We start from the raw sequence: 12,797 nt of genomic DNA, 5'->3' as shown, positions 1-12,797 counted from the left end.
CCTCAGTTTACCAGTGGTTCTCTTCCCCCCACCCCACCCCCGCTTGCCCCTTCTGGGGTGTCTTGTGTTTAAAAGACATGGTTCCGGTTTCCCAGTCTGGCTTCTTACGTTCTTTTTGGCCTGAGGGCAGCGGAGGTTAAGCAGACCTCAGCTTAAAGTTGGACTTCCTCTCCCTGTCCCTCAGATCCCAGTTTTTAAGGTGGGCGGGGGTAGGTAGTTTCTCCCCCCCACCCGTTTGGGAAGGGACTCAAAAACATTTCAGCCACCCTCTGGGACTTAGGTGTGGAGGGGGAGACTTCAAGGCCCAGTGCTACATCGTTAAAGATCTGAACAGTATTTTTTTTTAAAAAGAAAAACACTGAAATCTTTTTTTAAAAAGCAAAACAAATAAATAAACTTGAAGCTGTGTTCTTGTCTGGCTTTCTGGGGGGCGGGACAGGAGGGGAGACTGAGCCATTGGCCGCTGCTTGCTGTAACTTCAGACAAATATGGTCCCTTCTTGTACTTCATCCTCTCCCAATCTCGGGCTGAAGTTTTCTCTCTCTGTGGATGGGCCGCAGAGATTGAAGACATGTAATCAAAAGGGGTAGTAGCAGAAATGTAATGACAAAATAAGAAAAAGAGTTGGTTTTTATATGCCGACTTTCTCTACCACTTAAGGGAGAATCAGACCAGCTTACAATCACCTTCCCCACAACAGACACCCTGTGAGGTAGGTGGGACTGAGAGAGCTCTAAGAGAGTGGTGAGTAGCCCAAGGTCACCCAGCAGGCTTCATGTGCAGGAGTGGGGAATCAAACCCGGTTCTCCAGATTAGAGTCCGCCACTCTAAACCACCACTCTTAACCACGACACCACGCTGGCAAATAAGTCATTTGGCTGGAGTCTAAATGCCAATCGTGAAGTTGCCAGGTAGCTCTGAGGCAGAGTGTTCAAGAGGTTTAGCAGCCCCTCTGCAAATGCCCTTCGTTGGGGTGGTTGCTTCCCTTGGCAGAGATGCCTGGGAAGGGGTCTCGAAGGAGCACCAGCGATGGCAGTTGTGTTCACAATCGTCTCGCGCTGCGCTTGTGCTAAATTGGAAACGCCACAAGCCAAGCCTTGAAAAAAAGACGGGAGGGCGGCATGGAAAACAGCAGAATGTAGCCATTTGGCAGTGATGCTGCCCTGGTTCTCTTAAGCGCTGATGTAGCCGATTATGTCAGTTACGGATAAAAGGGCAGTTTTGCCTGTGTGATTCACTGTTCTGCCCTTCATTCCCACCAGTCAGCTGCCCCAAGGGAAAGTATCTGTGCTGAGTCTGCATGAGATGTGATTGAACGATCAAACTGCTGCCGGTGAGGAATCCTGCTGTGGCAGAATCATGCTGTTGCAGAGGAAACTGTGGGGGCGATTTTGGACGGCCGCCGCTCCAATACGATGACGCATCCCAATCAGCGCATTGTGGGAGATCCCTTCCAACAGTAAACATTTTTGTGGTGTTAAAGGAGCCTCCAGTCTTAATTCAGAAAAACGTCTCAGCAGTACAGCGCTTGAGTCCCTGTTGTTTTTCTTCCCTGGGGTTAACTACTTCCAGGAAAGGGGAAGAAAAGATCGAATGGTCCCTGGCTTCACCAGCTCTTCCCCAGTTGAGTGATTCTAGCCTCAGGTCTCTCGGTATTTCATATTTAACACATACTTTTTAAAGACGAGTTGGTTTTTATATGCTGACTTTCGCTACCACTTGAGGAAGAATCAAACCGGCTTACAATCCCCTTCGCTTCCCCGCCCCACAACAGGCACCCTGTGAGGCAGGTGGGGCTGAGAGAGCCCTAAGAGAGCTGTGACTAGCCCAAGGTCACCCAGCTGGCTTTGGGTGGAGGAGTGGGAAAACCAACATGGTTCACCGGATTAGCATCTGCCACTCATGTGGAGGAGTGGGGAATCAAACCCAGTTCTCCAGATCAGAGTCCACCGCCCCAAACCATTGCTCTGAAACGCTACACCACACCAAATAATAAAAGTGGACTGATAATCCCTTCCCCCCGCCCCATGCATACACCAAACGTTGGTATTCAGAGGAAGTATGGAGGTTTCATTTAGTTGTCCTTGCCAATATTCATTGCTGGATCTATCCTCCCTGAACTCACCTTGACTCCTCTTTGAAGTAACACTACAGGGCGTTGCTACATCCTGTGGCAGTGAATCCCACAAGTTTAGTTACAGGTTGTAAGAAGAAGTGCTTTCTTTTATCTGCCAGGAATGCCTTGTCAACTTGGCTGGGTATTTTGGGAGGGAAAAAAATCACTTCCACTACTTGGTTCTTAAATCACTGTCAACAGCTGCTCCCCCACCCCATCATCTTTTTGCTAAACGAAAAAGTCCCAAAGTATCCTTCCCTTGGAATCTTATTTGGTTTATGTAACTGACAAGTTGTAACACATTGTAAATATATATAAAGTATAAGTTGATATGCTCAGTAGCCATCAGTGCTTGCATTTTTCCTTCAGCTACCTGGCAGTTGGCAACCCTAGCATTACTTCCCTCCCAAAGTGGTAAAACATCACAGCCAAGCATTTCCTTCCCACCCCACACCTGTTTCCTGTCTTCTATACCCTCAACCCTGGCCTGGGCAACATGATCCAGCCAGCCACGCTCTGTCCTTGCATCTGTGCTCACCAGTGGCTTGCTGACGTTTCTGGTTTGGGTGATTGTGACCCACAGTGTGTGGCTGCTGAGTTCATGCCAGATAAGGATTCTTGGATGGAAGGGGGCCTTTGGTATGGCAGACCACAAGTTGCACAACCCGGCCTTAGATTCTAATCATTTCCAGAGCTCGCAGGGAGAATCCAAGAGCCCCAATTTCCATTCGAGCTCCTGTTGACGGTAAGGGACTCTTTGCTTCCCTGCTCAGAAACACCAGCTGCTCTAGGAAACAGATTTTGCTTTCTCTTTCTAAGTAACTGCACATGTTTTTCACAATGGATTTTAATACATTTTCATCAGTAGGTAATGGGTAGGTTTTTTCCCATTTCGTGTTGCTGCATATTTGTTTTTGTTGGTTTATTTTGAGGGATTGCCTTATATCTTGCTTTCTCTTAAAACATTGATGGCTGTAAGCCCCCCTCCCCCCCGATGTTAGTAAAGTCAAAGCCCTCCTAAATTTTCATAGTCATAACTGGAGCATCCTTTCTGGGGTTTTTTGGGAAGACATTCATAGTGGTCTTATCCAAACAGAGGATAATGTGGGACCTCTGTAGCAACCTGGTATTTAAAAACAATACTTTTACATTTTATTTATGTAAAACTAATAAAATACATTTTTGTATATATTACTCTGTTGGCAATATGAAGTGATGTGAATTGCAATTGGCTTATATTTATTGCTCTTTATTGTTCAGTCATGCTGTTTCCCTTAATCTGAAGAAGGGCATTATTAGAGGGTATAATGCCATAAATTCCATTCTCCAAAGCAGCCATTTTCTCAGGGTGCGGGGTGGGGGTCTATCTCTGTCATCTGGAGATCAGGTAAAATTCCAGGAGATCTCCAGATCCCATGCTTAGCTGGCAACCCCACCTCCAGGTTATTGAGCCACAGGCTCACTAGTAATCTGCCTCAAGCTGTGTTCTCCATTAGGGTTGCCATCCTCCAGGTACTAGCTGGAGATCTCCTGCTATTGCAACTGATCTCCAGCCGATAGAGATCAGTTCACCTGGAGAAAATGGCCGCTTTGGCAATTGGACTCTATGACATTGAAGTCCCTCCCCTCCCTAAACTCCACCTCCCAAAAACCTCCCACCGGTGTCGAAGAGGGACCTGGCAACACTATCCTCCACAGTTTGGTTTTGTCTGTGTCTCCTTGCACAGTTCCTGCCAGTTGCAAAATCTAAACGCCCAACCATCCGGGAAGAAGTGATGAAATGAGCAGCAAGTTTATCAATGCAAAAATTTATTTAGCTCTTTAGTTAACTGACCATTGATATCATGCCCTGCTGCTCTACATAAAATGAGCCCGACGGAGGCATTTCAACAAGTTAAGAACAGCCATAAAACTGCTACTTAAAACACACACACACTTAAAAAAACAACACATGAACAGATGGAGCTGCCTTATACTGAATCAGACCCTTGGTCCATCGAAGTCAGTATTGTCAACTCAGACCGGCAGCGGCTCTCCAGGGTCTCAAGCTGAGGTCTTTCACATCACCTACCTGCCTGGTCCCTTTAACTGGAGATGCCGGGGACTGAACCTGGGACCTTCTGCATGCCAAGCAGATGCTCTACCTCTGAGCTTACAGCCCTTCCCCAAATGCCAGCAAATATCATCAGCCCTTCTCCATTTAAATCACCACCCTCATCAATTAAAACCAGCATCCTTAAAAGACAACAATTAGCCTCAAGCATAGGGTTGCCAGGTCCCTCTTTGCCACCGGCGGGAGATTTTTGGGGCGGAGCCTGAGGAGGGTGGGGTTTGGGGAGGGGAGGGGCTTCAGTGCCATAGAGTCCAACTGCCAAAGCGGCCGTTTTTCTCCATGTGATCTGATCTCTATCGGCTGGAGATCAGTTGAATTAGAAGGATCTCCTGCTACTACCTGGCAGTTGGCAACCCTACTCAAGCATTATACTTCAGTGGTGGAAGGTGCCGTCAAGTAAGTTGCTGCTGAATTATGGCAACCCCAGAGGGTTTCCAAGGCAAGAGACATTCAGAGGTGGTTTGCCCTCCTCAGGCTCCACCCCAGAAACCTCCCACTGGTGGCGAAGAGGGACCTGGCAACCCTACCGATAGAGACCAGTTTACCTGGAGAAAAGGGCCACTTTGGCAATTGGATTCTATGATGTTGAAGTCCCTCTCCTCCCCAAACCCTGCCCTCCTCAGGCTGTGCCAAAAAACCTCCCACCAGTTGTGAAGAGGGACCTGGCAACCCCACAGGTTGATCTTGCCAACACTCTGGCAGCCACAGTTTCAACCAGTTGCAATTTAATTAGACTACTTGACAACAGTAAAATGCATGACACTAAAGCAGGCCCTTTAGGGTTGCCAGGTCCCTCTTCGCCATCGGCGGGAGGTTTCTGGGGCGGAGCCTGAGGAGGGTGGGGTTTGGGGAGGGGAGGGACTTCAGTGCCATAGCGTTCAATTGCCAAAGCGGCCATTTTTCTCCAGGTGATCTGATCTCTATTGGCTGGAGATCAGTTGAATTAGCAGGAGATCTCCTGCTACTACCTAGCGGTTGGCAACCTTAGGCCCTTGCCAGTCAGCAGTAATGGGGGGGGGGATTCCAAAGCAAAAAAGGGCATTCAGAACTTATGTCTGCAAAACTTTCTATTCTCCTGCCCCAGATATTGCAATGGGCCGAGAGGTTTCTTTTCATAATACTTTCTGCTTGCATCATGTCATCGAAGCCTTTTGAGAGGAAGCAGGTCAGTAGAAACCAGAGCTGGAAAAAAAATGCAAGGAACCGTAGGTGGCACTGGAAAAGCCCAGGCCAAAGTAGACACAGGAGGATGAGGGAACATCCCACATCACGTGGCTCGTCGAAGAGCCCTCTCGGCAAAGTGACTTTGGTTTCCTTTTCCCTCGCAAAAGGGGAAGCAGCCCAAGCCGGTCGCTCGAATCCTTCTCATCTCCCTCCCCCTGAAACTTCTGGGGCGGGAGTCCCTAGAAACTACTTTTTTTTGGCACTGCGGCTGAGGACGAGAACTGTAATTTTGGAGATTTTGTCATCGGTCAAAATGAAACCCCCCGTTAGGGATAAAAAGGTCCCCAAGATGGACTGTGAAGCCAGAGCTTGCCTTCTTGCACAGACAAAGAAAGCCTCCTCTAACTGGGACACCTCAAGATGCGTCTGTGTGGTAAGGAAGATTGGCTACCTTTGCATTTCTGGGATTCTTTGGCCCTTCAGCGTTCTCCTTGGCACTGCCTAAGAATCATCACTGAAGGGAAGGGTGGGACTTAATGAGAAACTGGGGGGTTGTGATTATGGGGTAAAACATGGACAGTTGTAATGAGAGAGACCCTCAGGACCATCCTTGCCAGCCACATTGGTCCCTCTCATAAAACAACAGGACAATGCAACAAATGCAATGCAGAACCATGTTTATGCTTACTGAATGCTAGTAGTGGGCAACAGTTACATAGGACTGAGGAAATCCGCTTGGACGAAATGGCTGAATACCAATCCGGATATCCCGTCTCCTGCTTATAAATTTCCTGTTCACGAATGGTTCTCATCTCTAACAATATCGGACTTTGACTGAATACTTTGATTTATTGGATTCTCAGATGTTGCTGATATGCATATAGACTTCTGATGATTGGTGTATTGACATATTATTGGATAGTATTGTGTATGCTAGCACTTGCAATATATGTTTGGTAGGCATTTGTGTCAAAAATATATAGATACTCTTTAATTATGTCTGCTTAGCTGCACGTGTTGTTGTTTTTGATACTTTATCGTATTCAGCATAGGTTTTTGTTCAGCATAGGTTTTTGTTTCTCACCAGCATAGGTGAGAAAGACTACCTTGGGTAGCAGGTTTTGGACACCAGTAAAGAACAGCAAAATTGTCATTTATTTCTTTTTTTTGTTACTTTTTACCATCAGGGAAAGGCAAAGTTTGGGCTATATCTGACTATCGTTGTTGATGCATTTGTTATCAAATATCCTAACAATTATCCTGTTAAATAGGTTAGTCTGAGAGAATTAATGACTTCCCCAGGATCACCCAAGAAGCTCAACTACTGAGTGAGGGATTTGAACCCAGCTATTCCTGGTTCAAGTCCAGCACACGAGATTCTGTGCTAGAGTAGTATTCATTGTTGCCTTCGCAACAACATCATTTCCCCCTGCCAGTCCTGACCAGCGTTCTCCATTTGTGGATTTTGGGCATCCCTCTCCAATTAATACGCCAAAGGCTTTTTTGTTCAAGCGATGAACTGAAGCCACTCTGAAAAAGACTCTGAAGCCACTGAAAATTCGTCAGGAATCAGGATGGCCACCAAAATCCCCCTCAAATGAGATCCCCCACTGCTACAGTTGAGGGAGCTGTGAGAGGGGCTTGCAAGTTGAATTTTGGATAATTTGTGTGTCTACAGGAGTGATAGCGAAGGAATTATGGGGAACAAATGGACCTCATTTCCTCTCTAGGCACTTCTATGATAGCTTTGGCTACCAGAACAGGGTAAGGGTCGTGGCCAAGTGGTAGAGCAAGATGCGGCCTATACATAGGGTTGCCAACCTCCAGGTAATTGTTTAGAAAAAAACAGTACTCAGCTCTATATGCAAAAATATCAAACACTGTATTACAAAACAGTGGAGACAACAGTAAGGTGCAAACAGAAACTTACTTACAATCCTAAACACAGATTATATACACATATGTGGGGATATCTTCAAGAGAACCTTTGAAAGAAAACAGAAGCAGCCCAATACATGGTGCCATGAATTTCATTATTACAGGCTGAAGAAGCATATTTCTGCGAAAAACGTTTTGAAAATTCCGGAAGACGTTTCCCAACTTTACTCATCACACCATTCTTCCAAGATAAACGGGACTGTTTCCCTTGCTTTCGATACTTCGGCATTTTGATATTGTTTAGTCTTTAAAAACAATTGTTACTAAAGACCTTGTTGAAGTCTTGTTAGACTCTATAGAAGATATCCCCATATATGTGTATATAATCTGTGTTTAGGATTGTAAGTAGGTTTCTGTTTGCACCTCACTGTTGTCTCCACTGTTTTGTAATACACTGTTTGATATTTTTGCATATAGAGGTGAGTACTGTTTTTTTCTAAACAATATACTGTACAGTACAGGTGATTTGTAGTGCTTAGCCTCCAGGTAATAGCAGGCGATCTCCTGCTATTACAACTGATCTCCAGCTGATAGAGATCAGTTCACCTGGAAAAAATGGTCGCTTGGGCAATTGGACTCTATGGCATTGATGTCCCTTCCCTCCCCAAACCCCATCCTCCTCAGGCTCCGCCCCAAAAACTTCCCGCCGGTGGCAAAGAGGGGCCTGGCAACCCTACCTATACAACTGTATTGCTGGCTATCATTGAATAAGTGCTAGACTAGGGGCTTTTCCGCATGGGGTTTTTCGTCGGTTGTGGACCTGTGCTGCTTTGGTTTATCCCCTGATTTCTCCATGCATTTTTGTGCCTTTAGTTTTCATTTTGGTTTTTGTGTTTCTCTAGGGGTTTTCCGTCTTTTTTGAGACCACTTTTACCCCTGGAAGCCTTTTGAGCTGTGTGTAAGGTTTCTATCGGTTTGCTTTGTCCCACTCATCTCTGTCCCACTTTTCAGTAATTGGACTGTTGTCATCATTAAACTACTCCCTCTCCCCACCCCCCAACCAGTGATTTCAGGGTTTTTTTAATGGCCAATATCGATATAACACTGTAGTGTTTTAATGATAGTTTAAGCAGGCTCTCTGAATTCCCAACTTTCATTTTAAAACAGAAGTAAGTTTCTAGTCCTCTCCCTCACCGAGATATGCCTTTCCCCCTTGACAGGGAAGAGGCTAGAGCCTTACTTCTTTTAAAATGACAGCTGGGAATTCAGAGAACATGAGTAGCATGTTCTACAGCATTATATCAATATTTTAGAGCTTTTTAAAAAAAATATAAGGGGTTGCTCTGACGCCACCAATAACGACATTGACAACAACAGCGCCCTTCCCTGAAAATCCTCATTATTTAAGCCATGTGCAGAAGAAAATAAGCTGACTCCACTACTGTAAAAATGCACAGGGAGGGCAGGCATGCGGAAGGACGCTGCCCAAACCATTCCAATGCTTATGGATTGACTGCCAAGAAAATCAGGAGTAACGCCAGCATGCAGAAAAGGTCTAGATTGGCCCTTTATGCACGGGAGGTTTTGCCTTGGATCTGCTGCTCTCTAAATGCACATTTTGCCCATCCAGATTCTTAAAACTCAACAATAAGCCCCCATGTAGAGTTCTGAGAATTAGGATGAGGGAAATGTGCATCTAGAAATGTGCATCTAGAGAGGGGCAAATCCAATGCAAAACTTTCCATGCATAAATGGCCATAGTTTCTACATCTATGCATTTAATACTGTGTTAAATGCTTATGCTTTGTTTCGGGTTTGTTTCAGTTCTGTTTTAGATTTCGGTTTCTTTTCAGCTTTCTGTAATCCAAATCCTGTTCATTGGATGTCCCATTGTGTTGATTGTACTTGACTTACATTACGTAATCCACCTTGAGAAAGGCAGACAGTAAATACCCCAAATAAATGAAAATAAAATAAATGAACCAACTGTCTGACTCAGTAAAAGCAAGTTCACGTGGTCACTCATCCCAGATAGGGTTGCAAGGTCCCTCTTCGCCATCAGCGGGAGGTTTTGGGGCTGGAGCCTGAGGAGGGTGGGGTTTGGGGAAGGGAGGGACTTCAATGCCATAGAGTCCAATGGCCAAAGCGGCCATTTTCTCCAGGGGAACTGATCTCTATCGGCTGGAGATCAGTTGTAATAGCAGGAGGTCTCCAGCTAGTACCTGGAGGTTGGCAACCCTAGTCCCAGATCTGCAGATACACCGCCCACCACCACCACCCATGTCTACTTTGTTCCCACTCCAACAAAGAAAACTTTCCCTTCTCCCCGTGACTGTTTGGGTCTTGTTTTAGGTGCAGCACTCTTTCTCCAGATTCTCCCCAATTTCTTCTTCCTTGCTGCTACTGCTTCAGCTAGTCTTCGGGAGGAGAAGGGGTCTGGGCTGGAGAGCACCCTTCCATGGCAGGTGAAACTGCAGAAAGAATTTGGCACCAGCTTAAAGATCTCACGGCAAATCCTGTGCAAAACAGGCATCATAGCACGCAACTACGTAAGTATCCCCTTAGTGCTTCTGTTTGCCCCCAAACTGAGCATTTCTTAAGGCACAGTATGAGCGGGTAATTGAAAAGGTGATCTGCTTTCATTTACACTGCCATCTTTTCCCTCCTAGCTCTCTGCCCGTCTCTCCGGAGCCCAGCTGCCTTTTGTATCACGCTCATCGACGCTTCCCTCAGTCAGCCTCAATTTCAGCTCATGGATTTCTCTTTCGGTAAGAAGATGATGACTTTGAGAAGGTTTGGGGTGGAAGATGTGCCTTGCCTTTGGTGAATTCATTTATGGTGGGCTGTGAGCTAGAACATCTGGACTTTCCAAACCCTGCCCTCCTCAGAGCCCACCCCCAAACTCTCCAGGTATTTCCCAACCTGGAGTTGGCAACCATATCTGGGGGGCCCATCCTGTGTAATCAGTTGTAGGTTCTCTTCAGTTCCCTCATGCATGTGTCCAATTTAGACCGTGACTGTAGCATGCATGGAGGGAGGGGCTTCAGCTCCCCTCCGTATTTTCCTTAAACAGTCTTAGGGGGTGCTGTTTGGTCTGTTGGGGAAACCAGCAACCATACATGTGGGTTTCCCCATTGGCTACAAAGCACACCCCACCGGGAATATTGCTGGTTGGGGAAACAGCACTGGGAGAAAGGGTTAAGCTCCCCACTCCTCACATGCCACAGCAGTAATTCAAATTGGGCACCTGACAACCAGGTAACTCATGTGCGACACTTAAGACACAGGGTGGGAACACAGGACCTGACCTGTGTTCTCCGTAATGCACGAATTGCCATTAAATCAACAAAGAATGACAGCAGCGATCAAGGCAGGTTATATTTTTGATAAAAAGAAGGGGGAGAAACCTCTGATAGAAGACAGAGGGGGAAAATGTGCAAAGCACCAGAGGTTACAAGGCGTTTATCTAATAACTTGTAGCTACTCCAAAATTTTAAAAATAGGAGTAACGACAAAGGTTCAAATAAATTGCAAAACATGTATTAAAGGTAAAGGTCCCCTGTGCAAGCACCGGGTCATTCCGGACCCATGGGGTGACGTCACATCCCGACGTTTACGAGGCAGACTGTGTTTATGGGGTGGTTTGCCAGTGCCTTCCCCAGTCATCTTCCCTTTACCCCCAGCAAGCTGGGTCCTCATTTTACCGACTTCGGAAGGATGGAAGGCTGAGTCGACCTTGAGCCAGCTACCTGAAACCGACTTCCATTGGGATCAAACTCAGGTTGTGAGCAGAGCTTGGACTGCAGGACTGCAGCTTACCACTCTGCGCCATGGGGCTCCTTGTATTACATGTATTACAGTATACAAAACAAGTATTATAGTATATAAATAATGAGCAAACACAAAAAGCAAAAGTGTTGATAACATAACACAGAACCACAACAGTGACAGGGTCTGCCGGCTCGTATCCCGTTTCGATATCCTTCTTCGGGCTGTAACTGTAGCTATCATCAGAAATGAGGTAATTATCCTTTATGACACATAGGCAATATGAGACAATGAAGCCATAAATTCGATTAACACTTACAGTGTTAGACGGCTATGGGCTGAAGCGAACCTTTGTTGTTACTACTATTTTGTAAAATTTTGGAGTAGCTACAAGTTATTAGATTATATTTTTGGCCAGAATCCCTGTAAGCTTTTCACAATGCCAGTGACAATAAATGTGAGAGAAAAGTATCACCAGAGTACCGCAGGCCATTTTTGCATAATTAGCAGCGTGTTTCAGACTGAATTGCCCTGCATATTTTTTGAATTTTGCACGCGGCACCGTCATTCCAGAAGTGACTGCGAAGCCAGTGCATACCTGCTTCGCATTACTAAAGATCCCATTTAACGTGACCTTTGGTGCTTGCAAAGAATCTCCCTCAAGGAACCATGCAAAACAACAGAGGCGCGTTAGCTATGCTCATGCCAATGGCTATGCAAACAGGAACAAAGGAGCAGGCGATTTGGGGGGTGGCATTTCTGCTTTTGGGACGGGACCATGAATAGTCATTTTTAAAGTCACATTTTTAAAAAGAGCTTTGAGCGAGCATCAAAATCGACCATGCAAAAATGGCCAAAGTGTTTTGTTGGCCGATCTCATCCCAACCTCCTCGCTAGGAGGCAGGTTCTACCCCCAGCTCAAAGAAGGAAAGAGGAGGTCAGAGGAGAGAGGCAAGACTGTCCTGGGCTTGATGTCTGATCTTGCCCTTTTCCCCAGAATGCCGAGCGCCTGTCTCACATGGCCAAGATGCTCTCGTTCTATCGGGGGCTAGTCCAGCAGCTGCAGGATTACGAGGCGACGAGAGAGGATTCCAAATTCGCGGCTCAGTTTGAAGAGCTCGGCTTGCATCTCCGAGACCTGAGCCACCACGTGAATTACCAGGTAGGCCTCTTTGCTCTTTGGCGCACGGTTTGGAGGCGGTTCCGGCCGTAGATCTATGCGGCGTCTCACCTTCCTCTAATTCTCTCCCCAGATTTCACTTTGGGGCTTGCCGCGGAAAGACTCGCTCGAACCCGCCCTCGAGCCCCTCCAAATCCTTCGACACCAGAGCCAATGGAGAAACCGCCTGGAAGTTAACTACGTCTTGAGCTCCCTCCAGAATCTCCTCTGCCGTGTTGTGCGGGACTTCATGCTGCTCAAGAGGAGAGTTGCCCGATCCCTTCCCGTGACACTGGAGTCCCGCCCTTCCACTTTCTAACCTCCCTCACCTGATGGTTTCAGAGGGTAGCTGCTTTGGGCTGCAGTAAAACAGCTAGCTTTGAGTCCAGCGGCACCGTAGAGACCGACAAGAATTTTGGGGTATGAGCATTCGAGAGTCGACGCTCCATTCGTCAGTCACACCTGACAGGAAATGCTGGGGCCCTGGCATCCAGGATCGCTCCCCTCCCTTCAATAATTTATGAAATGAATTCTACTTCTGGTCTGAAATATTTAATTTATATTTATTTATTTATTTTGTTAAAAACACACCATTTTAA

At 46.4% G+C, this 12,797-nt stretch overlaps 1 protein-coding gene across 1 annotated transcript; it reads left to right on the top strand.

The window, feature by feature from the left end:
* The first annotated feature begins 5,813 nt into the window (after positions 1–5,813).
* Positions 5,814–12,517, top strand: LOC130490454 (interleukin-27 subunit alpha-like). Its single transcript, XM_056864281.1, has 5 exons — positions 5,814–5,826; positions 9,624–9,820; positions 9,941–10,039; positions 12,037–12,201; positions 12,293–12,517. The coding sequence occupies exons 1-5, from the start codon at positions 5,814–5,816 to the stop codon at positions 12,515–12,517; spliced, it is 699 nt and encodes a 232-aa protein (XP_056720259.1).
* Positions 12,518–12,797: the final 280 nt, after the last annotated feature.

Source organism: Euleptes europaea, chromosome 18 (genome assembly GCF_029931775.1).
Source record: "Euleptes europaea isolate rEulEur1 chromosome 18, rEulEur1.hap1, whole genome shotgun sequence".
NCBI classification, from domain to species: domain Eukaryota; kingdom Metazoa; phylum Chordata; class Lepidosauria; order Squamata; family Sphaerodactylidae; genus Euleptes; species Euleptes europaea.
This window is presented reverse-complemented; position numbering and strand designations above follow the sequence as displayed.

Coding starts and splice junctions, on each gene's coding strand:
- LOC130490454 (XM_056864281.1), top strand. Junction 9,821..9,940: donor GCATCATAGCACGCAACTAC/GTAAGTATCCCC, acceptor TTTCCCTCCTAG/CTCTCTGCCCGTCTCTCCGG. Junction 12,202..12,292: donor GCCACCACGTGAATTACCAG/GTAGGCCTCTTT, acceptor TTCTCTCCCCAG/ATTTCACTTTGGGGCTTGCC.